We start from the raw sequence: 26,943 nt of genomic DNA on the forward strand, positions 1-26,943 counted from the left end.
CATTAGTTACGATGAGCATACGGATAATATCATAACATATAGCATTATTATGAGAAACAATCTCAGAGTGTCCTCTCCATACCATCCATCCATAGCGATATCGCAGATGACATGACTACCTGTAGTACCTACCCAATAGATAAGATATATGCATTATGCAGCCTCAGATAGACTTTCTACTCCATGTCCCAACACAACGGTTGACAAGCTCAAGACGGGCGTCTCCTCGGTCGCCTGGTGGTGGAAAATATCGCCTCGCCCACGCCGCTTGACTTGATTGTCTCCCTTCCACCAACGATAACGGTCTAATCCTGGTTCATAACCAGTCTTCGGCACCGACGCCTTTCTTCAGTATCCATTGCTCATCTCCATCCCGTCTTCTCTGTCTCCATCTTCCCAAGCCTCCTTCGCTTCGTCTCCAGTTCTCTGAAGGTATCCACTGAGGACAATCCACTGCCCTTGTCCGTCAGCTCCATCAGGTATCGTCAGGGATCCAATCCCGCCTATGTACGTCCCTTGTTTCGCTTCGACCATCTGAGTCGGCTCAAACACCATCCCATCGGTCAAATATTCATCGCTTGGCACTTGTTAGCGACTTTGCATACATACTCTGGGTCTTGGCCTGGTCTTAGTCTTTGCATCACTTCCCTCATCAACCTCCATCCGTCCCATCATGCTATTACTGCCTTGCCTGCACTGCGCCTTATAGCCCCAGGACATATAATTCTTGCTCTGATTAGTCGCCTTCATTCATAGGTGAGCGAGTACCCCCCCCCAGAAAACTCAAAACAGTCCTACCATCCTTTCTACCTTCCTCTTTCTCTTCTCTCATCAAACCTCAAACTTTACCCCATACTCGGGAAATCATCCCCACAACAAAGGGTCCGCACTCACTTCTTTACCCTCTACAACTACCATTGTCGACCATCATAGAGATCCAACTTGTTGCGACTCAATTCTAATAATCCATATAGAATTCCCTGCTACTTTCTCTGAACAGACCTGGAATTGGAGCTACAACGGCAACTCAAAGCACGAACCGCCGCCATTCTACCATTTAATACCAAAATCCTCATCGCGACAACGTCGAACGTTGCGCCGTATACGAGAAACCCACCGAGAATCGATAACGAACTTGACCAAGTCCCGAAAATCAATCATCGAGCCTCCTATCAAGAGAAACATCTTCCAGCGCATTCAAGGCGCCTGCTTGGGACGGCAGTGCATTCGGTGTAGACAAGGACACTGCGAATAGCTTCAGGGCAAAGCTGTAATAACGACGGAGCTCGAGGTGGAACGTTTCTGCCGCACCGAAAAAAGAAACCATACAAAATGGCCGCCGTTCAATCGATATTAGCGGAAACCCTTCCCGGACCGACGCCCTCAATTGCCTTGAATGGCGCCACCGAACCAACCACTATGCACATCGACCGGCCGAGTTCGAGTCCAGTAATGGTCAACGAGAGCACGTTCGGAAGCACACCAGCAAAGGGAGACTCTAGAATCGTCGTCATTGTGTATGGACCAGGCCAAGAACACATCGTCTCGGTCTTCGCAGAGGTGCTGGGTACGCCATGCAGAACACGGAATGGGTTCGAGGAGGTTTCGTCTGAGGATTCTGGTTTCGTTGTAGGAGTCGCAGCAAACGAAGCGAAAGGAGACGTTGCTGCGCGCAATCGTAATCTCGTTGTTGCAATAAATACTCACTGTGTGAATCTAGGGATGCCTCCCGACACCCAACTTTCCACCCATTGCGACTACGAATTCCTCTATACCGAATCCCCGTTCTTCCGTCGCGACCTGGCTAGATTTATCTCATTTACTTTGGGTCAGATCAACTACCACGAAGCTCTCATGGCAAAGCCAAGAACCTATTTCATCTCCACCACCTTCCCGGATGTCCACGCCGCTCTGCCTAATATCGATATCCTAACTGTTGGCGCTGATGCGGTTGAGATCAGAGTTGATTTACTTAGAGAACCCCTTGGCGATGGTAGCTATTCGGAAGTTCCCAGTCTCAGCTATGTTGGAGAACAGGTCATGCTCCTCCGCCAGCGGACAGAGCTTCCCATTATCTTCACGACACGGTGTGTAAGAGAGAATGGAAGGTTCCCCATGGACAAACCCGAACTGTACTACGAATACCTCTACCGCGCGATTCAATGGGGTGTAGAATACATCGACGTAGAACTTTGGCTTCCAGAAGAGATCCGCAAGAAGCTCCATGAGCAGCGGGGAAACTCGCGCATCATGTCGGCGTTCCACGACTTTTCAGGCAATTTCAGATGGCCGTCGGCGTATGCTCAGGAGGTATTCCAAAGATCTATACCCTACGCGGATATCATCAAAATGATTGCTATAATCAACGAACACAACGAGAACTTTGAGCTAGAGTATTTCCGTTCCAAGATGCGTGCCGAGTACCCCAATGCGCCACCATTCTCCGCCGTCAACATGGGCGAAGTCGGCCAGTTCTCAAGGACTCTGAACCCTGTCTTCACACCTATTACCCACCCACTTCTTCCTCTCATCGCTGCTCCCGGGCAATTGAGCGCTGCCGAGATCAATGCTGCTTTATCACTTCTGGGTCAGCTTCCAAGAAAGCGCATCTATGGCATCAACAGCTCGTCGTCTCGAAACGCCACGCCGCAGGCTCCCTTCTATGAAAAGTGTATAAACGAACTGGGTCTTCCGCATCAATTTGCAGTTGTGGAGAGACATCCAAACAACCCAAGGAGTTTAGAGACATGGTGCAATCAGAAACATTTCGGAGGCGCCTATCTCAACCCGGGTCTACCACATAATGCATTGACAAAGATTAGCCCATTCTTTGCTGGGTTGAACGGTGGCAATGGGCCAATCTTAACGGAGGCGGCTCGCGTTATTGGAGTTGTAGACACCATCGTGGTCCAGTCAGGTACCTCGTCCAGATCGTCATCTCCGGGCTCAATGCCATCAAGTCCACGACAACGGCAGAGTGACTCGGTTGATCTCGGCAGTCAGTCTGGTCTAGGCTCGTCGACCTCCCTTGTATTCGACAATGCTGGATGGAAGGGTATTCTCAGCACGCTTACAAGAGACCTGGCGCCATCTGCGTACTTCGGCCGCTCGGCTGTTGTCATGGCATCTTCTTCAGATGATGCAGCTCCTGTCTTCTTTGCCATGAGAGCTCTCAAGATCTCCAAGATCTATACTGTTGGCTTCCGTACACCTAGCAATCTTGCTCGAAATGCGCCTCCCATCGAACCGTTTATCAGCCTCGAAAGTCTGCAACGTGCCCGCTCGGTAGAAGACGACAGTGCGCCTTTTGTCATCGTGTCAGCTCTTGGTTCGGAAAAGAGTCATCTGGTTGGTATGTTGTTACGAGCCTTTGGAGGAGTCGGACCCAAGGGAACAACCAACACGAAGAAGGTGTTTCTTGACCTGGCAGACGGAGCTGTCAGGAAGAGTTCTGACCCAGGGCTCATCGCTGAGAGGAACGGATTTGCTGCCTATGGAGCGGACGATGTCGCAGCATTTACAACGGTCGAAAGCCTGAGGTTACTCGTGGGACAAAATGTGCCCTATAGCTTCGTTAGACTGGCAAGCGGAAGTCATCGCTACGGCGTTTGAAAGGAGTGGCGCAAGATTTGCGAAAAAGATCACGTCAATCACCGACGACAGGCAGCCCGCCAGTTCGCCAGAAAGGAGAACAGTGACGATACCTGCTTGGCTCATCTGCTATCGGGGTCAATCGACTCTGGGGCATTGGCGACAGAATAGGATGGATGTCCGAAGCGCCCCAGGCTAGGCGCTTGAAGCCAAAAGATATCCACGAGGCTTCCGCTACAAAAGGCCAAGCCGGGTAACAAACAAGGAACTGTCCCCGTTATATGCGCGCCAAAGGTTCCTGACGCCAAGCGCCGACTGTCATCGAGACCGTCTGGGAACTCTCTTTTGACTGTCTGCCAGCGAAGAGAGTCTTGGCCACATTAGACTTATCGCGGTCTGGCTTCCGGTCATAGGGGTGTTCGAGATGAGCCGCTCTAGGCGGCTGTCGTGGGTGAGAGAAAGTCGCAGAGTTGCATCTTGGACGGATGCCGATCTGGTGTGCAGACGACCCCTGCTAAACACGTACAGGGGGCCCCTATAGAGTGGGCTCTTATTGCAACGGCGGCGGCGTGAACCGTCACCACCAATTCTAGGTCCGCCGACCTCCACAGATATGAGCGCGGAGGTTCAACTTTTTTCGTTATGAACCTTCCCGATCTGTTACATATTTTTTAACTATGGGCTATAACCATCTAAGTATAGACCTGCCCATGCAAGATTGACTACGATATGAGGATACAAGATGTATACGAGAACCAGTGGGTTGGAAATCACCTATATGTCAGTCAAATATTACATAGACGCTTCTGGCAAATATCACCGAAGCCCAAGATGATGACGAGATTTGAAAACACTTTGCTCCACTATTTGGTGTTATTTTCTTTTTGTGTACTCATTCAAAGTTTTGGAAAGTCTGAGGATCCTCGTCACCCTGCTGACCATCTCCTTGGCAGGTTGTGACCATCTGAGAACGAGGCCATTATCTGGTTCGATTAAGACTCGCTGATGTTTTGCATACGGACCACCATCGTTTCTCATAAACTTTTAGCTGCAAGACTTGTCCTGTAGCCCCGCAAGGTTTCCGGGAGCCCTTGCCAAATGCCTCATCTGTCATTTGCAGGCATCTGCCCAGGCTTCGAGTGAGACGGGTTTAGACGCTGTGTGAGATTCAGGGCGCTTGGTTGGGGTTGCTTTACCCTGGTCCATGTCGGTGGCTATTTGCCTCATTGCGAGTGTCGGTATCTGTATCTGTATCTGTATCTATACCAGAAGGTCCATAGAATTTTCTATGTTTGGTTCTATTCAAGATATTGGCGGTAAAGGCCCAGTTAAAGAGGGAGAGAGAGAGAAAGATCATGCTGTAGCCGAGTTTAGGATTGCCCATATGAGACAAGGCATGGTGAGATAAGAGGAGCCATCCTGGGCTCATTATATCGTCTCATACTCGAGATAAGGAGGAAGTTTCTTGATGAACGGAGTTCAGATAATACGCACATTTTATCCGGCAGTTCTATTCTGTATGAACCTTGGCTTGATTTTCCTTGATGAATGGAAACCAATACGTCACAAGTGTTAATACCGACCGGCAAGCGCATAATCTGTAGGACGTATATTGTTGGATGAACACCTGAACAAAACAAGTAAGAAGTCAAGAGCCGCCCCGTTGCGGGGAGACGGATCTTGTGTCCTTTGATGAACTATCTGGGACACGTATACATTAAATCGGAGAAGACTTTGGCATGATCCTTTTCCTAAGGCAAGAAATAGGGGGCGTGAACAAAGGTGAAAGGGATGTTGTATGTACTGTGTGTATATCTATGCATACTGGAGACGAGACGAGATGAGATGAGATGAACGAAACAACACCATGTTGTTCTCCCTAAGGCCCAGTAAGTTCAGATGATGAGAGGACCTTTGCAGATGCCCTGACAAGGTAAAAACAAGTACGTAGCGTCACTTCACGCGTGGCCAGCACTGGTTTGTTTGCCACAGACAGCCTGACCCCTGGTTTGAGCCAAGCTGCAGCCATCTTTGAATATGGAAACATGCTAACGCTGCAGTGAGAGGCATCTAGACTGCAAACCCACACACATGGGGCTTGCAGAGAGACAAACCCCGCCATGAGGCTCGCGACACGCCTCGATAGCAAATCAAGATTGAAGTGTATCAGATTGAGTCTAGTTAGGCTTCGAGGCCCGTCTTCCCAGATGATCTGAACGGAAACCGGTGACTGGATTAACAATGTAAGTCATGATCACATCAAGGCCATTCCAGGGGCGGGTGGGGATGTGATAGAGATGATGCAGTGCATACAAGTATGTATGGAATGACAATCTCAAGCGCCCATGAATAAAATGCCTCTGATGAACATGGCCGTAGCTTCTGATTCCCTGGCGAGCGATACGTTGGTATATTCCCTTTGCACCTTTATAAAAATCTGGCGACAAATCACCACGACCAAGGCTCAAGCCATTCAGAGCCAGCAACAAGTCCTAGAAATCTTGTGATAGTTAGTCTTCCACAACATGGAATTGATTGATTGATACACATACAAAATGGTTAGCTGATCTTAGCTCGAGTACTTAGTCGTGTATGGACATCATGTTAACGAGTGAGCGAGTATACCTCGAATGCTATGGTAGCAGACTCACTGATACGTGTGGAGGTCCGATGCCTGACGACGGCTGCCTGTATCGCCTATTCAACATGATACGCTATTCTCTGGAGTTCGAGTTGTAAGAACACAACGATTACAGTTCTAACCGCCATGCTCAATAATCCTGACAACGGCAGCTGAATTCTGAATCCAAGCGAACTGGACAACCTCCACCTCTAGGTGGAGAATGAAACCACTGAGAGTTTGCATCCTATCTGTTTGTCCTGGACCTAGCTGTCATTGAGCGCGCGGAATTGGGCAAGAAGTGCAAGTGCTGATCATGAGCTAGAGCCTAAGAGCTGCAGTGTCGAGACAACTACTGAGCAGCTGAGAGCGCCCAAGCCGACTTCGCAGAATATAGGGTGAATATAAAATGCACTGATCAGTTGTACTCCACAACTATTCGCTGTATCCAAGCTCAATATTGTGACCCATCTCATGTTGCCGATAGCAGCGTAGTCTTGTGAGCCAAGATCTTGGACAGCTTTTGAATGAGTTGCCGCAACGCACATGTAGGTCCCAAGAACGATGTTGATTACAGACGTTTATTATTGACTGGAGATAATTTGGTGCCTTGTAACAGGTATGTGGATATGGATATAGCCTTTCGTGATATGCAAGTGCTCCTGGCTGTTCGGCGCTCTCTGCGTTGCCCACTCTCACCTCTATTCCGGCAGAAGACACTGCACTAGTGCAGAGTCCATAGTTGAGGATGTAGCTGTCCAGATACCCACAGGAGGGAGGTTCACCGAGTTTGGCAGAGTATATGTTTTCGTGTAAGGCCTAGCAGAAACCCAGCAATCCACCAAGAAGTGGTAAAGTTCACGTCATTTGTTTGTGAAAGTGAAGACGATGATCTCAAACAAGCCACATCCAAATACGGGACTGGTTTCATATTTAGGTGAGCCACTCAGGCTGGCTATTCGTATGCTAATTAGCTCAGCAAGGACAAGTTCGAAAGGCTTAGGACTTGGGAGTGTGAGAATGGTTCGATACTTAGCCAATCCACTCCGTATACCGGGTACGAATCGAGCACCTGGGGTAAAGTGGATGTACCCGGTAGAGACAGGAAAGGACAGGGAGGACCGGCATTGATAGGCTTGCACACTGCCCTTCTAGAAAACCACCGTGCCAAGCTCTGGTCTGACAGCCGTGGAGACTTCGCAAGCTGGGAACCTGTTGGGTTTAGCCTATTTATCAAGCTTCAATGCGCTCGGCATTGACTATACCACACTTTCAAGCACTGGCCAGTCTTTAGTGTGAACATTGATGATTACCACTGCGTCACAATAGCAGAGTTCGAGAGGTTTGGACAGGGTGCCGAGGCGAGGTCTGGTGCGGCAGAGGCAAAGCCACCTAAACGTGGATTGACAAGGATACTGAGAAACCCATGCACAAACCCAGGGTTTCAAGCGGCCTCAAGGTCCAAATCGGGGGACAGAGCCGACGTACCATGAGAAGTGCGAAAAGCACGCACCACTCACCGATACTAGCCAGGCCTGTCAGGCTGCCAGGATGTTAGCCTCATGCCTATGGCCTATGAAGCGGAAAGAAGAGACCACAACTAAGAAGTAGGAGGCAAGATCTAGTCCTCCCCAATCTTTCAGCCCTGATCAACAAGACATGGAGAATGATGAAGCGCCAGTTCTTTATATAAGCCTTGTGGCTGCAGAAGATGCTGGTGTATCCCCCACATATGCAGGTCCGATGCGCCCATGTCTTGTTTGCTTTTTCGAAGATATAGTTGTGAGCTCCTATAACAGGGCCAGTACAGTATCGATCCTAAATCATGCGACTTAACTTAGTTGATAGTCAGCCCTGCTGATCAGTTTCAAGGGTGCTCCGAGAATGAGAGAAAAAACCGAAGAGTTCAGCTAGATCGAAATGCTGGGAGGGTGTTGCCGATAGCTCCTTGCGGCTCCGTTGAACCTGCTGCGTGCCAGGGGACATCTCGGCCGGAGTGGAGTGTTGTTCGAGTGTTCACGTCATGTTGGGAGAATGAACATCCATCCTGTATAATCAGTGCCGTAGAGCCCCTGAGAGATAGGAATGATGACTGGGCGTTTATGGAAATGACCTTGATAAACAACAATAGCAGCCGCTGGATCCCACTAACTTGGGTAGAGCGTGGCGCTTAGGAAGTCTTATTAATTCTTATTGCTCCCGCTAGTCTCTCGGCCGACTCTTGAAAGCCTAAATCATGCAGCTCCGAACTGTGGACACTAGTTCTTATGGATAACTTCCGCTTGGTAATAATAGGTCGAGTCAGGAGCAACTACAAGGGGGACGAAAGAACTTCTCCGGAGATATCCACACGTCCCAGCGTTGCTGTTGCTATGCGCCGTGGCCAGGGGAGGAAGGAAGATCATTTTGGAGATTCGAAATGGCCGTGTGAGGATACGATGTATGCCGCCTGTCACTGAGGTGAGAGAGGAGGCCCAGAAGATGAAATAAGTCTGGACCAAGAGTATCAAGGTAGCAACCCGTACGGGAACGACGCACTGCGACTTAGGAGAGCCCGATATTGATAAGAATACCCAGGCTCCAGGCACCTAGCCAGGATCCTGTCCCTAATCGATGGAACCAACCAACAGCCATCGGTTAGAAGTTGGGATGATACATAACTGGGATGTCAACGAGCGGTCTGTAAGTTCTTCGCGGAAACGATAGAGAAGCCTGATGCTAATCTCAGCTGTTTGATAGTTTTTGTCATGTTTTCTACCAAGTTAGAGAAGCGAGGCCAAATCCGGTGAACCTCTTCTTGTCTGGGTTGTTTATGTGGAGCCTTCAAGCTTCAGTTGCGCCTTCGAAACACTGTATGCAGGTGCATGTATGCGATAAAACGTGACGCCATTGGATGGATGTCGTGCGATGGTTGCTCAGGACGTCGACCACGACAACAAAAGCTTCCATGTTTGTGACAGAAACTCCTAGATCCTCGCTCTAGAGTTTCAGGCTCACCAAAAAAGCACAAGCAGCTACTAACCTATCGCAACTGCCATGGTTGTCGTCCGTTCCATTCGGTCCCCGCCCGCCCCTAGTTTCCATTGTCAAGACAGGGTCCTTACAGCCCCAGTCAAGCCCCAAACAACGCTGTTCCCGCTATGCTTAAGCGAAGCGTCCGCTAATTCAGGCACCTTACGGGAGTCTCTAGGTAGTGCCTGATTTTACCTCCACTTCTGTTCATTCATCGCTGCCGCTGTCAGAGAAAGTCTGACAGACAGGAGCCATGTGTGACCGAAAGCACGCTGTGCAAATAGAAGGAAGCATGGACAGCGCCACCAAATGACAGGCAGGAGCCAAGAGCTTGGACCATCTTCACTTCTTTCTTGCTAGACAACTCACCAACCTAGCCCACATTAGAACACACCCGAAGCCTTCTGGATCCAACCCATATCGTATCGTAAGTCTCGCTTCTCGCCTTACTCGCCTCGTCTGAAAGGCTACTTTGAGCTCTAGGGCCAGATGCTGCGTGCACCTACACTTGACGGGCATCTGTGTACTTGCCCAGGTCCTGGACAGAATATAGACCCGTAGCTCTGGGTCGGTCCGGCATTGATAGACCTTGACCTCTGATCTTTGATCGTTGCCCCTGGTTAGCCTCAGCTTATCAATGAAGCCGACAAAAAGGAAGAAAACCCCGTCTTACCTCAAGAAGAACATCCTGGAGTGCCTTTGATTTAAATCAAGGATTTTACTGATGACTGTTAAGCCGGAGACTGGGACGTCCAAAGCTGCAGAACAGGAACTGTCAACTTGAAGCAGTTCCATATCGACTGGTACCTTGCTGCTCTGGCGGTTACAGAACCAAGTACATAGTCAAGCAAACCTTGGTATCGAAGGCTATCAGAAAGACGTTCATAATCGCTGTCGACCTGGTCCCTGCCACTTTCGCTAACATGAGCCCGAGTTTCTGGTCATGGAACTTGGGACCCGCATAGCATGGCCTGGTGTCCCCTGGCATAAATGAAGACGTACGTACGTATTGTATGTACTAGTCTAGTCCTTGCAACAGATGTCTAATCTGGTGTGAGGAGGAATCCGCTTTTCAGGACCATTTAGTGGGAGCAAGGCCGAGAGGACCTTTAGGAACGAGACCGAGTACGCACCCTCGATCAAGACACAAAGCCGTGCCTGTCTAGCATCTAAAAACAACAAAAGCCGGAGGAAGTAGACAGGATCGACAGATGCCTCGGGTAATGCTACAGTACTTAGAAAAGACGAGCGGCATCAGGGCATGCTCTTCCCCGGTTTGGTCATTTGGGGGCCCATACGTTACCATCATTTGGGGGTTTAGCCTGTCGGTTGGGAACTTGGGGGTTACTCTACAGCACTCTCTTCTTCATAGTCGCCATCCCCTCTGTGCGCTCCAATAACACAGCTGGTCCAGACGCCAGCATGATGTGCCGTCTGCCTTAAAAGAGATTATGCTGGTATTGGCTGCTCTGCAAGTTCGTGGGAGCCATGCCTGTCAGGCTTGAGTCAGCATTCAGAAACAGCATCCACAAGGGAACTCAAATCTTGAGCTCCGTTTCCCCACCATGATCCATCCCAACATCGACACCACCATCTCATCATTCATGCCCGCACCCCGGTCCTGTCACTAGCCACCTCCACATTGGCAACAACCAGAATGAGACCGGCGACTGGGGTTCGGCCGGGTCAGTCGTACAATTCTGGGCCTCCGAAGTCATTCTACTACCGGTCCTGTCCCATCTTCTAGACGCCTCTCCTTACTTACTTCTAGGCTCGATCTCCTCCTTCCAATTCCGTCCTTATTTCTGTTTATGTTACCCAGCCTCTTGGGAGCATATCAATCACCATCAAGCTGCACCATCATCATTATTGCCGTCGTTGTTGACCGTACACCCATACTGTCAACCAATACGGTATAACGAGCCACACCTCCTAGAGAGTGCTTGGATCTGGTATCACTTGGAATGATCGACTTCTGATAGCTCATCAACGACACTCCAATCATTCTTTTCTTGTCTTTCCCGCATCATTGTCTCTCATTTACTCAGGTATAAGTTCTCTGAGACAATACCAACAAACCGAATCACGACCTCAACCACCAGCAGATTTCACTCGTTACCACCGGCATAGTTATGACTACTTCCATATACGACGCCATGAACGTTCCTCACATACCCGGAGTCCACCCCGTGGCCATTCCCCGACCTCAAGTTGGCATTGAGCGCCTTCCAACTCGTCGCATGAGCAATGAGCCACGCGAATCAATGAACTGCAAGTCGTGCCGAAAGCGAAAGGTGAGACATTGCGATTTGTTTGCAAGAGCTATGATTCTTACTAGCATTACCCCAGATTAAATGCAACCGACTCCGACCTTCCTGCGAGGCTTGCCAGGTGTTCCAATGCCCTTGCATTTATGGTGAGTCGCCACTTCATCACACAATTTGTGTGTTGTCGTTTTGGATTTCTCAGCATCGCCGTGCCGGCCCCGACCCAGCAGCGCAGGCTAACTCAGCTGCAGACGCGGTCCCCAAAAAGCGTGGACCAAAGACAGACGTATTGGAAGCACTTTTGAAAAGAGTTGACGGGCTCGAGGCGAAGTTGAGAGAAAAGGGCGAAGACGATGTGTCGCTTGCAAGCTCAAATTTGCCAGGAGCTGGAAAGGGAGAAGCTTCTGAGAATGGTTCTCAAGTCACTGAAGTTGGCGAGTCGATAATCAAACGTGCCACAGTCGATGCTCGTGCATCTCCTGGCGATACGGCATCACTTTCTCCGCATACTCCAATAGCTCGGTTTGTGTTGTAGTCACTTTTCTACCCTGGCTTGATGACTGACTCGCTTTCTAGTAATCTGTCCCCCCCTCCAGCCCAAGCTGAGGTCTTGCTCGATACATATTTCGCCAGGTTTCATGGGAAACCATACTATATCGTCGATGAATCCTCTATTCGACAAAGACTTCAACTCAACCAGCTCCCTCGATTCCTCTCCTTTGCCATTTCAGCCGTAGCAGCGAGGTTTGTTCCCCCTCAATAGCACAGACCCCTATGCTGACCGTATTCAGACACACCACCGACCCTAGTGGGTATCAAGCGGCTGCCAACCTTAGTGAAGACCTTGCAGCACGGGCTAGACGAGAGATCAACACCGACGAGCCATCCATAGATGGATTGCAGGCGCTTCTGTTGTTGGTCAGTGCCTTCACTGCGACAGGAAAAGGAAAGAAGGCGTACATGCTTATGAGTAAGCAGTGACATTGCCCCAGATGCCAGCCAATGGTACTAACAAGACATAGCAAGTGCCACTGGTATGGCCATGGCGCTAGAGATACATAAGGAAACTGACGGGCAGGCTCGAATGACTCCAGTTGAACGCGAGATGCGACGCCGACTCTTTTGGACTTGTTACTTGCTTGACCGGTTTCAAGCAACCGGCTCGAAGCGACCCAGCCTAATTAGCGACAACACTATTATGCTGCGGCTTCCTTCTTGGTCGCCCAACTCATCCTCGCTACCCGTCGAAGGCGAGTTCTTCCAAACAGGCTCGAACCTCCAGTACTTCCAGGGCAGTGACAAGAAGCCCCAGGGAAGCATGGGCATGCTCATCGACATCACACGTGTTCTTGGAAACACAAATCGATATCTTGCCGCTGGTGGCGTCAAAGGCGACTCTCACTTTCCATGGCACACACTCTCCACAATATCCAAGATCCGTCAAGACCTAGATGTTTGGGCTTCTGGAACTGAAGACGTCTTTTCCAACCTTGGCACGCTTTTTGGACAGGCCGACTCGACTATCCTCCTGCTCAGCAAAGTTATCTACCACCTGATCCACTGTCTCATTTACCGACCGTTTCTCCCTATCGACCTTGCAGAACTTGCAGAGACAGGACAGCACCAATCCTGGCAGATTGAAGCCACTAACATGTGCTTCCTTCACGCCAACGCGATCATGGAGCTGATCCAACTTGGAAAGCAATCAGGAATTGTTGACTGGCCGGCATTTATTGGATATTGTGTCTGCACAGCAGGAACAGTTCACGTTCACGGAGCCCACTACAGTCAGCAAGGGAACCAAGGCGAGTTCAATGTCTTCAGCTCGGCAGCAGAGTTTCTGTCAAGAGAGATGCAGTTCCTGAGTGAGCTGCGGTATGCCTGGGCTACAATACAACACCAACGCGAGACACTTCAAGACATTAGCCACGCACATGGCGAGTTGGTGAAGGCTTTATCTCGCAGCTCAATGCGCTATACACCTGGGTTCCACAGCGAGGATTTCTTCGATCGGTATTCCAACATTGGAGGACCGGGTGGCCCGTCTTTCAGTTTCGATGCAGCCAATCTTCGCCTTGCAGATGTTGCAGTTGACATGGGTGCTGGACCAACAGCTGAGGACACCCTCCGAAACAACGATGGACTACAGCGACCGAGTCTCAAGCGCAAGAATACGGCTCCACCAGGACCTATCAACCGGAGACGACCTGACGTGAAGGTTATTTCGAGCCTCGCACCCTCTGCGTCGGGACTACCTACTCCAGGCACTGCTCGACGATCATTCTCGTATACGTCGGGAGGGATGCCGCATTCATCGCCTGGCCTCCTTGCAACACCAACCTCAATCCCGACCCATCACGAAAACCAGGAGATGTACACTATGCATGACCACATGGGTGGTGATGCATCCGCAAACAATGCTGCAGTCGCGGCGGCAGCGGCAGCAGGTTTCACCATGTCACCCACGTCGCATGCCGTTTCATCTCATAACATGCACCCAATGGGTGGCGCACCTTTCAGCCCACCTTACAGCTATGGCTCAGGGTCAAGCATTACAAATGCTGGACCAGGTATGATCAATGAAGCGAACGGAGGCTATGATGCTATGTTCGGAACAGTGCCCACCAACGCCTTTGGCAGCCCAGCGGCGTGGCACGGCGATGACAGCCATACCAAGATGCACCTCAATCAGATTCGACCGGCAGCGACGAGCCCTGGAGCGCGAAGCAACAATGGCAGTACTGGGAACAGGCCCAGGAGAGGAGAAAGGACCCATTCCTGGCTCTTCTTGAGCAAACTGGCCGAGAAATGAAAAATCGATCGCAGAAAGGGCATGGGAGGGCGAACCTTGACTTTTTTCCTCGGTAACTCAACCGTCAACGTCGTGAGGGCGAGCTGAGATAGGACAATATTTACTTTCTTTCTTGTATCTCTTCTTTTTCGTGACGATTGTTACTATTCATGTACATAGATAGGAGGAATAAGTCGCTGGGCGATGCGCGACGGACGCATAGCTCAGGAAGCTCAACGCGGCAATCGGAATTGGACTTTTGGGCGCAATGGAAACTTGCAGCATTTACAGGCGAACGGGATGGTTGAGTCAACAGATGTTTCATGAGGGCGGGATCCTCGACAGACAACGAACTGGTACGAAATACTTGAAGAAAAGCATTAGCCATTGTATATTAGAATAGCTTGGAAACATTGAACACGAACAGAGCAAAATGAAATAAAAGATTGTAAACTAGTGAATCTGGGGTCTATTAATTGTTGAGTGATTATTTCCACTACGAGTCAGTGCAAGCAGTGAACTAACAGTGTAACGAGTTAGAGGCTCGTGGTTGTCATTGAAGATTCGGTAGAATAAGCTGGCCCTGTAAACTCTAAGGAAACTTTTCAGGGTTGGGATTGGAGCGCATGGTTATTTGAGTGATCATCTGCCCAATTGCCATACCCGGTACGTACCTTGGTATGTGAGAAGGATGGAAGAAAGAACGAAAGAAAGACATGACAATGGTAACCTAGGTACCTACCTACCTTAAGGTGGTAGTGCTAGCATCTCGTGTGGTAGTAGAGATGGCTACGTACCTTAGATCGGGTTGCTCTGACAAGTGTGAACTCTGAAAGAAGCTTCCTTACTAGTGCCGACGGGCAAGATCTCTCTAACGGTGTTGCATTGCCAGGATCTGGGATCAACTGATTGACGTCCAATGGAAGTGGAGCTGGGACTTGAGACGATTGATTTCTAGGGAGCCTGGGACGTGTGAATGCTTCATGTGGCGGGTGGGATACGATTAAGCTTAGCGATTGGCTCGACCAACGGGCACCGGCCCGCAGAGCCACAAACCATGGGTTCGTCCCAAACGGGACCTGATAGCGAGATGAAGCAGGGGTCTAGCATGCAGGACAGTGCACTAAAGGTGTAGTCGGGTGCATAGCATAGCATAAGGTAGTGTCGGCCAACTAATCACACTATGCAAACTCCTTATGCACCACTAAATGCTGTACGGTGACAGACAGTTCGCATAATATCTATGGAGATTGCGGGATGTGCCGTCCCGGGAGAGGAATTTTCTTTTTAAATTTCTTGCTAGTGTGCAAAGCACTTGTTATAAGCGTAGGCCAAGCATAAAAGTATCATGACCACTCGTGAAACTCTCATGTTTGATCCCTCATGATAACTAACATACGCACGGTGGCGATCGTCACCAAAAGAAGTTGTAGCTCTGGCACTGGACTGTTTTACTAGCTCGAGTCACCGTTTCTCTATATGTACGGTTTCTCCCTACTGCAAAGACACTTTCTTGCCCAATGCTAAACTGTAAACAATGTTTGGAGCACTGTCAGTTGAACCTGTAACATGTAGAGTTTATACGTGTGCTTTCTATAAACAAACGCCTTGTCTGTCATGGCGTCATGAACTGACATACGTAAAACCTCTTGAAACATCCCCTAAAGTATCCAAAAATACTTCAAACTCTAAACAAACAGACATCACAACGTCAACCTCTGTCTTGATAATTCAACGCCTTCGCCTCACGCTTCACCGACACCCTCGTTCTCAGCTACAACAGCCCTTGCTGCTTCTTCATCTGGCTGCTCATCTTCCCGCTTATCGTCAGGTGCTTTCTTTCCTGTCAGAGCTTGAAACAAAACGACCACGACACCCAGCGTGGCCATGGCCTGCCAGACGCCTCTCGTAGCGCCAGCATAGCCTTCTATCGCAATGTTTTGCTCTACCGGACTCAAGTCACCGCCGTGCACCAACCCTGGCGTGTTAATCAAGCTAGACACCAGTCTCTGTCGAGCATGACTCAGATGCTCACCACCGTCCAGCTGGAGGAATCCTGACACAAGATTACCCCTCAGTAAGCGGTAGAAGATACCGCCGGCCACCGCAGTGCCGAAACTTGAACCCGAGCCTCGGAACGTACCCAGTAGACTGGTGGCGATGTATCGGGTATCATCATGGCTGAGGTGCAGAATATGCGCAAGGGTGTAGTTGACTCCTCCACCCGTCGCAAGGCCGTTGATCAGAACGACTACGACGAAGAGAGCAAGAGGAAGACTCGTGGTACTAATAAGTGATAGTACATAGGTGCTCGCAGTGAAGATGGCAAGGGCTGAAATGGACGGGAGCCAAAAAGCACCGTCTCGGCGCACATGAAGCCAGCCGACGAGGATACCACCCAGACCAAATCCTATGTTTGTAGGAATGAGGATGGAGCCTGCAGCTGCTGGAGAAGAGCCTCGAACTGCAAGCATGAATATAGGCGCGTAGAACAAAACGCTCCAACGGGCTATCATGAGACCTAGCTGTGCGAAACATGAGAATAAGATACCCCATGAAGAGAGAACCTTGACGGGTATGATGGGATCTGCTACCAGGTAGTTCTCAACTGCAAGGAAGAGCAGAAGGATGACGGGTGCGACACACAGGGGTATTGTTTGGATCTCATCGGCGATTGCGTAGAGAAACAGCACGATAGACGTAGTCTTGAAGTGTGAGTTAGTCACGATTCTGTGTGAGAGAAGCATGCGAAGCTTACTAAAAGACCAGCCCCAAGGTAGTCGATTCGCGCGAGCTTCTGTCTAGTAGATGTCTTGGTATCATGTGCTTCTGCTGCAGCGGGTATACTGATAAATACTCCCAAACCTGTGGCGAAAGCGAAAGGGATTTGTCCCCAGAACAGTGGCCTCTATGGCTGGTTAGTCACTGCACCGAAAGTTCTCAGTCCAAATGAGTTCAACGTACCCATCCTACAACTGGCATCAGACCCCCGAATACGATAGCACCAAAGGAAACACCAGCAGTAAAGCCCGCGTTAATCAAGCCTAGCACAAGACCTCTCGACTTCTCGCTGGCTAACTCCAACCCAATAATAATGGCGAGTGACAAAACTCCAGCACCGCCTGTACCTGCAATGACCCGGCCAGTAACAAATGTACCAAACGAAGTCGAGACGGTACAGATCAGTCCACCAGTGGCTATGAGAACCGCAATGGGGAGAATAAGAGTCCTGGGTGGGAAGATGGTTGCCAGGCGCCCTGCTACAGGAGCGAGAGAAGACATGGGAATGAGGTAGGCACTGGTGAACCACATGGCAGATGAACCGTGGGAACCAAGTTGAGATGCAATGGGCGCCCTGAATCAGAGTCATACCAGACATATTACATGCTACAGATGAGTCAGTAAATCGTGAAATTTACAGTAGGAAAATCGCAGATGATGAATAACCTCTTACCTGTTAAGAAGATGAGGAGCCACAAGCTCACTCCTATCGCAATTTCCTCTCGCAAGTGGGATGTGGACTTTGGATTGAGTCTCAACATGACGAGAATTGCTATCCTTCTGCGTACTCAACCGTACTGCCGAGCTTGATCTCGAGCTTGAGCTTGACCCAGCAAGCAAGGGCGTCTCCTCTGAAGTGAAAGGCGTGTCGTCGCGAGGGTTAGAGGACGGACCCGGTGCGGCGCTGCCGGAGCCGGAAGTCTGCGCCGGAGAATGCATGACAATCGGGCTTAACGAGTGTGACAGGATCGCTAGAAAGTCAATACTATTACATGATCTAAGGATAACGAGGAGTGCGTTGTTGTCTGAATGGTTTGGGGGAATGACGTGTGTTACGCCATTGCTGTCGCCATGACCGGTGATGACGTTAGTGACGGGTTAGGTGATAACGCCGGGCGGGGATCGGAGACCGGAGATCTGGAGGTTCAACGCCGACAACGGATGCCGACTTGAATCGGAGGGGCATTTGGTTCCGGGGCCGGGAGGAAAGGCTACAGTCACATAGATTTAAGGAGGAAGAATTTGTGCAACGGCGTGATGAAGTCTGAATTTTTTGTAATATGACTTTGTTCGGAACACGCACTGGTAAGTAGCTTCGTACAGTATAGTTATCTTGGATGAGATGAGCTTTCCGAGGTGCATGTATGCTCAAAGTGAATAGTTTGGTTTCATGAAACAACTTAACTCCTTTCGCTTTCAAGTGATCTCCTCTAGCAACCCCCTTGAGTTCTGAACTGAAAAGGCACCAATGCTATGCAGTTTTTCCAACTCCAGCTCATATTGAGATAGGCAGTTCAAAATACGGTGGAAAGACCCTGCGTCTGCATCGGTTACAGGCCCTTTGTGCTACTGCAAGAATGGGGAGCTCAATTAACACGACAAAATGAGCAGAGATTTGACGTGGCAGCTAAGTTGGCCCAATGGCATAAATCGCTTGAATGGGAGCTCCTCAGTGGATAAGAAGGTGATGATCTGGTGTCACTCACTAATAAGCACCGCCATTTTAAGGGAGCGCCAAAATGAGCTACACGAGGGACAGTCAAGACCAAAGACCAGTCGAGGCCATGCCATGCGGGCATTATCGGTTAGGCTCGTGATCAACGTGCGTCTTGGCTGCAGATGTTGATATTGGTTGAGTATTCTTGTTGCGGTGAGAAGCGGAATGATGGCTGAAAACTGAAAACCGAAATCTGAAATCTGAAATCTGAGAATCAGCTGAAGTGAAGTGACGGTCAATCAGTCTTGATGCACCCACAGACCGTTTGCCTAATGGCGATGGCGGGCCGACGATCAAGGCTTGGTGAAAGCTTGTCGACTTGTCATGCTATGCCATCCCTGTCAAGAGACATGACGTAGGATCTTCAGCTTTGAGTGAATGAGGATAAAACAAGAGAACCAGAGGAGCGACGGCACGACGGCGCGGGCGCAGTATGGAGTCTACTGTGTGAACAGACTGCTATCACTACCTACCTATTCACCACAGAGAAAATAAGCGTAAAGTGGCTTGAGAACTGGAGAGCAATGAGCAACCATTGCCAGTGGAGCGATGCTCAAAAGTCGGACAACAGCGGAGCCGCGGCAATCAATATGGGGAAATAAAGTAGGCACCGAGATTCTTTTCCAGCACTGATGGTGTTGTCATTCTAGCATTAGGAAACGGTCTTTTTGTGTATTGTATTGTGTCATTTTGTGTTGTATTGCATAGAATCATCAGTTTTTGGACGCAGACTCTTGAACTTGAGGGAAGTAAAGGCCCGACCGAAACAAAACTCATAATCAGAAACCATCCAATTGAGGATGAGAATCCATGCAACAGTCGCAAATAGCGGTTGTGTGGGAGTTCAGGAGAGGACGGGAAGGAGACTTGGAGTGTGATGATGATGACGATGACGATCCAATGGTGTATCAATTCCCCCAATGGAAACCACTACGTAGCGCAACTTATCGCTCAACCATTCATCACGCGCCAATGTCATCTTCACCTCAATTCCGTGCGCGGCATTTTTTAGATCAAAAATCATTCGCCTAATCAAGCGACCGAACTGAAGGTAAAGACTAAAGTTGTCTTTAGCTTAGCTGAGCAGCCAAGATTCAACCAAGACCCTGCCGAGACAGAGAATTGGATCTGCTTTGAAGAGATTTTCTTGCATGATTTTTGTCTTATGCAGGTCTCGATGCAACGGACAACGGACCGCGCCAATAGCTACCTAATAATCAATGGCTAAAATAATAACAACCTTCTTTTACCCACCCCGGAAATCAATGGCATTGGGTCTGTTCAAGCTTAGACCAATAGACCAACAGAAAAGCCATCAACCCCAGAATTACCCAACGACTCGAGTCACCTGACAATCGAGTACCCGATTAGTTGGTAAATTATCCATTGACTCGTATGCAGTGCGACCTGAAGGGACTTGACTTTCATAACTCAGCCAATTGAGTTAAACTGCCGTCTCCCGACTCTCCAAGACCTCGTACTCATCCGATTTTAGAGTAGCCTGAACTCTACCAAACTCTTGTCCCCTCTTATACTCCAATCTTCACCGTTTGAATCGAACTGCCTCTATGGAATGCCGTTGTAAAAGTATCCACATCGTTGGGGTGTCGACTCTTATTTAGCCTCATGATCCAGCGCTCCCAGCTCCACGGTCTCCCGACTGCCGGCGGGGCACCTCATGGATCCATTGGCTGGCTCACTCTCACCCACTCTTTGGTGGCTGAGATACCCGCTAAAGCCGCTAAAAAAAAATCACCCCGGTTTTTTCTCTCCGGCGGGTTTTGGGGGGCTTGGACCTTGGACACAACCACTTTTGACGATTGACCAGAACCTGACCTGGCCTGGCTTTTCTTGCTTGTTCCTTCTACAATCAAGAACTAGGACAAGCATAAACTTGACAGGAAGGGAAGGGACACATATTTCTTTCCTTCTTCTCGGTTATTAGCAAAGTCTTCAACAGATTATCTTGTCTTTCCTTTTTTTGTCGCTTGTTCATCTCTTCCTAGGCATCTCATCATCCCCCCGGTAGGCACATCCCGACGGGAATACGCCGCCGCAGTACGCCGAAAACCAGACAATATCCGCCATCTGACAGCCCAGCACGGGCAGCCACGATCCCAAGGTTACGTTACCTGCCCTGGGCTTATTAGCCTTTGGTAGCCTCTACCCGCCAAAACTCGACTTCCAACCGACTCTTCTGCCGATCCAATTTCATCCTACTCTCCCAGTAATCTCCTGAATTCAACTCCGATATTCTAACATCGAACCTTCAAAGACATGGCACGCTCATCAAGGTAGCAACGGCTCCAACTTGTCAAGGCAGCCTCGATCTCAGCTTCACACCCAATTTCACGAGTGACGAGTCCATGTCTCTTCCAATTCCGTCCTCGATATGTCCGACTCGGCCTCCACCGACGATGGAGGCATTCCCGATCGTGGGCCGGTCGTCTTCGCCGTTACAACGGCCACTCTCGTCCTCGCTACAGTCTTCGTCGCAGCACGAATGGTCTCGCGGACCTTCATTGTTAGGAATGTCACTTGGGATGACCGCGTCATGATCCTCGCATGGCTCTTCGCCTTCTTCCTCTCCTTCACCATCTGTTTCGGCGTTCACAATGGCCTCGGACGACACGACGAAAACATCGACCCGAACCGCTTGCCTGCCCTTCGCCGTTGCGAATATGTCTTTTCCATCCTGTACAATCCCGCGTTGATGGCCACCAAAACCTCCGTACTCATATTCTACCTCCGTTTGGCCAAGCACACCCAAAGAGTCCTTCGATTTGCCTCTTGGTTGACACTTGCGGTCGTCAACATTGCTGGTGTTATTCTCACCTTCATGAATGTTTTCCAATGCCGCCCGACCCAAGCCGCCTGGGATGTTAACTATGACGAACGCGCGAAATGTATACCACTACTTACTGAGTTTATATGTTCTTCACCCGTCAACATCGTTACGGACCTGGCCATTCTCGCTCTACCTATACCTGTCCTCACCGGCATGCGCCTCCCTTCTCGCCAGAAAACAATTCTGGTCCTCACCTTTACCGTTGGAATATTCGTTACCGTTGTCGATGTGGTCAGAATTTACTACCTTCAGCAAGCCATTACAGCACCAACCAGTACAACTGCCGATCCCCAGTCTCGATTTGGTGGGCAGACCGACTTCGCCTGGAATGCCTCGCGCTCGCTTATGTGGAGTGCCGTTGAGGTTAACGTTGGTATGATGTGCGCCTGCGTCCCGACATTGAAGCCTCTGGTCCTCAAGCTGCTCCCCTCCATGCTCTACGACCCCAATGGAACCCGCGCCAGTACACCCAAGGGGCCCAACGATTCAGATACGCCGTCAACGGGTCATCGCGCCAGTATTCAGCAGCCCCCTCCTGTCGCGCAAACCGGCGCACAGCCTCTCAATGCTAATGCTCCCATGAGCGCGATGGAATTTTTGACGACACCTTTCGACGAACCAGGCTCAACTCGTCCTGCGCAACGTGGTTACCAGAGTAATGGGACCTTTCAAACATCAACAACCATGACGTCTTCAACCGGAACTGTCGAGGGTGTTTATTTTGGCTTCGTCAACATGACAAAACCTAAAAGTATGCTCAAATGCAACAAGAAGCAGTCATTCAAATACTGCACAATTGTGTCCATCTTATTTCTGTTATGGGGAATATCATATGGCCTACTCAATACTTTGAACAACGTCATTGCGAAAGTCGACAATATGACCACAGCTGAAACACTTGGCATGACGTCTGTATACTTCGGAGGTGGTTACTTCTTTGGACCCCTGCTAGTGGGCGAATGGATTCTTCGGCGCGACGAACACAACCGATCGAAGCGACACAAGGCCAACGGCCACGACAGCGTTGGTGGCTTCAAAGTTACTTTTATCGTCGGGCTATGCTTTTATGGGATTGGAACTGTCATCTTCTGGCCCTCGGCTGTTACCCAATCATACGCCGGATTCATGCTCAGCAACTTCGTTGTCGGGTTTGGTCTATCAATTCTAGAGGTTGGCGCAAATGCATTCTTGATACTTTGCGGCCCCCCCGAATACGGCGAGACTCGCGTGCTCATGGCGCAAGGTATCCAAGGCACTGGCAGTGTTCTTAGCGGCCTGCTGGCCCAGAAGGTCTTCTTCAAGGGCATTGTGGAGCAGAACAACGCGACCAGCATGACACTCATCAACGTGCAATGGACGTACCTAGGAATCACACTCCTGTGTGTTGCCCTCGGGCTCTTCTTCTACTACATGCCACTTCCCGAAGTGAGTGACCGTGAGCTTGAGCAATCTGCCAAGCATCTTCCGATGGATCCTCAGAAGAAAAGAGGCGGTCTACAACTTCGCACATGGAGTCTTATCCTCGCCGTTGTTGCTCAATACACTTACGTTGCTGCCCAGGAGTGTTTCAGCATCTACTTCCGCAGCCTCATGATATCCATACTCCCCAACACACCCAACACCGGCGAGCAAGCAACCGAAGGTGCAGGCGACATTCCCAACCCCGATAAACCACCTGGCATCACACTCTCAATACCCGATTATCTCCTCATCGCGCATACCGCCTTTGCCGTGTCCCGCTTCATGGCAGCTGGCCTTGCATATCTCTCTGTATATCGTTCCCGCTTCCCACGACCCCGTACCATCCTCACCGCCTGCATCGCTGGCTGTTTCGTCTTTGCCCTTCTTCCTGTGGTTGTCCGTCCACCCAACCCTAACCTTCTTGTTATACCCATCGTTCTCTTTTACTTCTTCGAGGGCCCTATATACCCTCTTATTTTTGCCATTGGTCTCCGTGGTCAAGGTCGACGCACCAAGCGTGCTGCCGCCTTTATCACTATGGGTAGTTCCGGCCCCGGGTTCTTCCCCTTTATCATGTATGGCATAATTAAGCACGGAGGCACCGTCAGAACGGCTTTCATCGTCGTCATTGTCCTCCAGGCTGTTTGCATGTCCTACTCGGTCTTTCTCCAATTTATTGGCGACGCCAAGCAACTCGTCGATCCTTGCCCTGCGGTGCGTGATGCCCTCAGACAGCCGGATGAAGAGATGCCGTCGCCTATGGAGACAGCGATTGCCGGGAGGGCGCGCCGACAAAGCACGATGAAGGAGAAATCTCAGGGGTTCTTGGATAAGGTGTCACATGGAACTAAAGTTATAAGTGCCAAGTTCCTCAGCACTCGGCGCCGGTCTTCACAACCCTCGATCCACCAATGCGAAGATAGTCGCGATAATGCGGCGTCATAATTAATGCTGATGCCTCTTTTTCACCCATCTTTATATATATTTTACGGCCGAATAGTTTCGGAACTCTTGGGTTCATAAACAGCGAAAAAAGGGAGGCGTCGGGTTGGGTCAATGACGGATGAATTGTTTTTGGATGCTCTATACCCAACAGGTCCTTGTTCTGGATGGACATTGGTACATACTTTTTTAATTAGTTATAGTTTCAAGGACGTGTATATGTGTATATATGTATCATATGTTGATACGGTATGATAATCAATGCGTTACCAAAAGTTCAAGAGCCAAACCGTTTCAGAAATTTGATGCTGCTATCTGCTATCATTTTGAATTAATTGAGTTGCTTGTCAGCCTCAAGATCATTTTTCAATTCGTTTGATACCAGTTCAGATCTGGAATCATATGCAATAAAATTAACCATGAACTTTTTTCACCACCCAAATTGCTCCAGATGCAACTCAACACCAGCTCTGTTTTCCACGATACAGTCAGCAGCCGCGTCCTGAACGGCTGACATGAGTGTCCGGGGCCCGCAGCCCATCACCAGCACTCGTTTGTCGGATGGCAAATTCTCTATCAGTTCTTCCACAAGTGAAGCGACATCTGGCCTCCCAACGTGAAAGGCATCACCCATGGAAGCGTTTATCGCGGGTGAGAGAGCTTCGTTCTTCTCAATGTCAAGTGATAATCGGGCAGTATCGACGTGGGGAAGAACGTCCTTTTCTGGGTCGGGCTCGATGAAAGTGCTGCTTGAAGACGCGTGCGATCGTGAGGAAAGCTGTCTCCAGGGGACAATCTCGGTTTCTGAAGCTCGTGTTACATAGATCTTGGTCGAGACACGATGGTCTCGACGTAGGGTCTCGACATGGTCGGCGTACCAGGTGAAATATGCTACAAGATTGGTTAGTATCGTGACATCACGGCTTTTAACGTGGACTTACTTGGTTTCCTGATCATCCATACGAATTCGATGTCGACATCGGCATCTGTGTCCAGTCTTTTGAGCATATCTAGAGCCGCGCCAACCGTGAAGCTTGCACCGCTCCCCCCTGCTATAAGCATGACCTTGTCATACCCCTTGACATCAGGGTGATTACCGTAAGGACCCTCGACTGACCCTTTCAATGTGATTCCCGGGTACTCAAGGGCACACTTGTGCAAAGCCCGAGTGAATCCGTCATGGGCTACCACAACAAACTCGAGGGGATCAGTAGCAACCATGGTGAAAGGGTGGGTTTCAACGGTGCGTACCCCGGGGATCCAAAGGAAGCCATGTTTGCCAGATGAAGATCCATATGGTGCCTTGGCAAGTGTGACACGAGTACCACCATTAGGGAGCGGCGTGAGAGTGACAGTGTTATTAGCGCTGTTAACAATGATACGTGCGAGGCGGATGATTCGGTCGAGGACCCAAATTCCGGCTGAAGCAAAAATGACGCACAGAACCTTCTTGCTAGGCTCCGGCTGATGGAGGCTGGTCAAGATGACAGCAAGGATCCAGAATACCACATGAAGGTAGTAAAATAGTTCGTACCACCACGTCCGGAGGACAGCACCGGCAAAGCCAAGGACTAAGAATGAGCCCATAGCGACCATGCCAAAGATTTCTTCTCTCGCAAGCAAACGTCGGAGAAAGTTTTGGGCACCGAAAACGGCAGCGTAACTGCAAGAGTGTACTATGGCGAAGATAAGAGTAGTGTAGCCGGTTATGCGATGGAGAATGTTGAGGCGTTCATAAGAGGAGGTCATGAATATGACAATGGGAGTATTCTTGAGGGAGAGAAGGACGACGATGAGGAGATTTGCAATAGCTATCCTGTATATATTACGTTATTAGAAGTTTTGCTAAAAGATATGTTTGAAAACTAACCATCCGGTTCGAGAGGCCATGTTGGAAAGAAGCGGCATATTGTCGTTGTCCAGGTAAGTAAAAGTGACGACCGTGTTGATAACTAGGTATCCGAATATAGCAAGAGTATATCCTCCCGATGGTAACCTCGCGATATTTACAAGAGCACTCGCTCTCAGGCGCCTGTTATACAGTTAAACCAATATCCAGTTCCAGGTGAGGGCAGATCATTACCGGAAGATCGCTGTGGCGGTATTTGGTTTGCGCGAGGCACCTAGATCAACGCAAAGCCTTCTGAGAAGAATGGCTATACACATGGTGAAGTAGAAAGCAGTCATAGCTGTAGCAAAGAAAACCATGGCATTGTAGTTCAGTTGTTGACGCCGGGCAAGTTTGGCGGCAAAGGCCGGATCCGGATGTGTCGAACCGCCTGCCATTGTTAGATCGAAGTGCGGGTGAAGTTTGAGAGTCGAACTGGCAAAGAGTTTCAGATGTGAAGAAGAGGATGAGGAAGAGGAAGAGGTTGTGTTGACAGGAGAGAGGGGAGAGAAAGAAGTAGGCGGTCGTACTAAGTAGGACAAGACACAATGATCGTGAAGAAGTCAGTCGGGGAGGGTATCAGTGTGTCAGAGGATCAATCTCCAAAGTCACACGGCAACGACTGAATGAGATGTGGCTAATGTTTGGTTGGGGACTCATGGCCGTTCCCTCCCTTTTATATCTTTTGTTGGCCGATATGATCCGAGGCTTTGATCTTACAACCTGACAGTTTCGCGTTCTATCGCAAGTACTTCGAATTATTCGCATAGGGGCTTTTGGTAATCGATATGCGGGATCCATCAGGACGTTCGAGACAGCTCCGGAGAGAATATAAGAGCAGCTCATTACATTGGCAGAGACACACCTATAGCTTTGACTTACTGACAGATAATTTACCGCCAACAGATATGCAGGTGCCAAATTCTAGGCAGAGTGTGACTGATGCCAGAAGTTGATCTGTGAGCGGTTGTGAGTCCAAAGATCGCGGGAACTGGCATGAATCATCATGAAGGATGCAGCTCGAA

At 49.7% G+C, this 26,943-nt stretch overlaps 6 protein-coding genes across 11 annotated transcripts; 4 read left to right on the plus strand and 2 right to left on the minus strand.

The window, feature by feature from the left end:
• Positions 1–204: 204 nt before the first annotated feature.
• On the plus strand, positions 205–4,764 carry FOXG_05376 (3-dehydroquinate dehydratase I). Of its 4 annotated transcripts, XM_018383620.1 has the most exons (3): positions 302–507; positions 975–4,371; positions 4,545–4,764. In XM_018383620.1, exon 2 carries the CDS (start codon positions 1,333–1,335, stop codon positions 3,610–3,612), a length of 2,280 nt encoding a protein of 759 aa, XP_018240594.1. In that variant the 5' UTR covers positions 302–507; positions 975–1,332; the 3' UTR covers positions 3,613–4,371; positions 4,545–4,764. The 4 variants fall into 4 exon arrangements, with proteins under 4 accessions (XP_018240592.1, XP_018240593.1, XP_018240594.1 ...); XM_018383618.1 differs by having other exon boundaries at positions 205–882; positions 975–4,697; XM_018383619.1 differs by having other exon boundaries at positions 205–756; positions 975–4,697.
• Positions 4,765–6,192: 1,428 nt separating this feature from the next.
• On the plus strand, positions 6,193–7,704 carry FOXG_05377 (uncharacterized protein; the record flags this gene model as incomplete). The annotated part of the gene is made up of 4 exons (XM_018383622.1): positions 6,193–6,326; positions 6,789–6,830; positions 7,186–7,268; positions 7,541–7,704. The coding sequence occupies 4 exons, from the start codon at positions 6,193–6,195 to the stop codon at positions 7,702–7,704; spliced, it is 423 nt and encodes a 140-aa protein (XP_018240596.1).
• Positions 7,705–11,008: 3,304 nt separating this feature from the next.
• FOXG_05378 (uncharacterized protein) lies at positions 11,009–14,738 on the plus strand. Its single transcript, XM_018383623.1, has 6 exons — positions 11,009–11,517; positions 11,573–11,639; positions 11,742–12,012; positions 12,067–12,234; positions 12,282–12,460; positions 12,513–14,738. Exons 1-6 carry the CDS (start codon positions 11,356–11,358, stop codon positions 14,300–14,302), a joined length of 2,637 nt encoding a protein of 878 aa, XP_018240597.1. The 5' UTR covers positions 11,009–11,355; the 3' UTR covers positions 14,303–14,738.
• A 1,024-nt stretch (positions 14,739–15,762) lies between these two features.
• Positions 15,763–19,668, minus strand: FOXG_05379 (uncharacterized protein). 3 transcript variants are annotated; one of them, XM_018383626.1, is made up of 5 exons: positions 19,042–19,668; positions 17,736–18,972; positions 17,246–17,668; positions 17,040–17,189; positions 15,763–16,986 (listed from the first exon to the last, which is right to left on the minus strand). In XM_018383626.1, exons 3-5 carry the CDS (start codon positions 17,591–17,593, stop codon positions 16,027–16,029), a joined length of 1,458 nt encoding a protein of 485 aa, XP_018240600.1. In that variant the 5' UTR covers positions 17,594–17,668; positions 17,736–18,972; positions 19,042–19,668; the 3' UTR covers positions 15,763–16,026. The 3 variants fall into 3 exon arrangements, with proteins under 3 accessions (XP_018240600.1, XP_018240599.1, XP_018240598.1); XM_018383625.1 differs by having other exon boundaries at positions 17,736–18,979; XM_018383624.1 differs by having other exon boundaries at positions 17,736–18,979; positions 19,038–19,668.
• An 846-nt stretch (positions 19,669–20,514) lies between these two features.
• Positions 20,515–24,319, plus strand: FOXG_05380 (uncharacterized protein). Its single transcript, XM_018383627.1, has one exon. It carries the CDS (start codon positions 21,172–21,174, stop codon positions 24,031–24,033), a length of 2,862 nt encoding a protein of 953 aa, XP_018240601.1. The 5' UTR covers positions 20,515–21,171; the 3' UTR covers positions 24,034–24,319.
• Positions 24,299–26,316, minus strand: FOXG_05381 (uncharacterized protein; the record flags this gene model as incomplete). The annotated part of the gene is made up of 4 exons (XM_018383628.1): positions 24,299–24,921; positions 24,972–25,846; positions 25,901–26,062; positions 26,114–26,316. The coding sequence occupies 4 exons, from the start codon at positions 26,314–26,316 to the stop codon at positions 24,461–24,463; spliced, it is 1,701 nt and encodes a 566-aa protein (XP_018240602.1). The 3' UTR covers positions 24,299–24,460.
• Positions 26,317–26,943: the final 627 nt, after the last annotated feature.

This window comes from Fusarium oxysporum, chromosome 7 (assembly GCF_000149955.1).
Source record: "Fusarium oxysporum f. sp. lycopersici 4287 chromosome 7, whole genome shotgun sequence".
Lineage (NCBI taxonomy): Eukaryota > Fungi > Ascomycota > Sordariomycetes > Hypocreales > Nectriaceae > Fusarium > Fusarium oxysporum.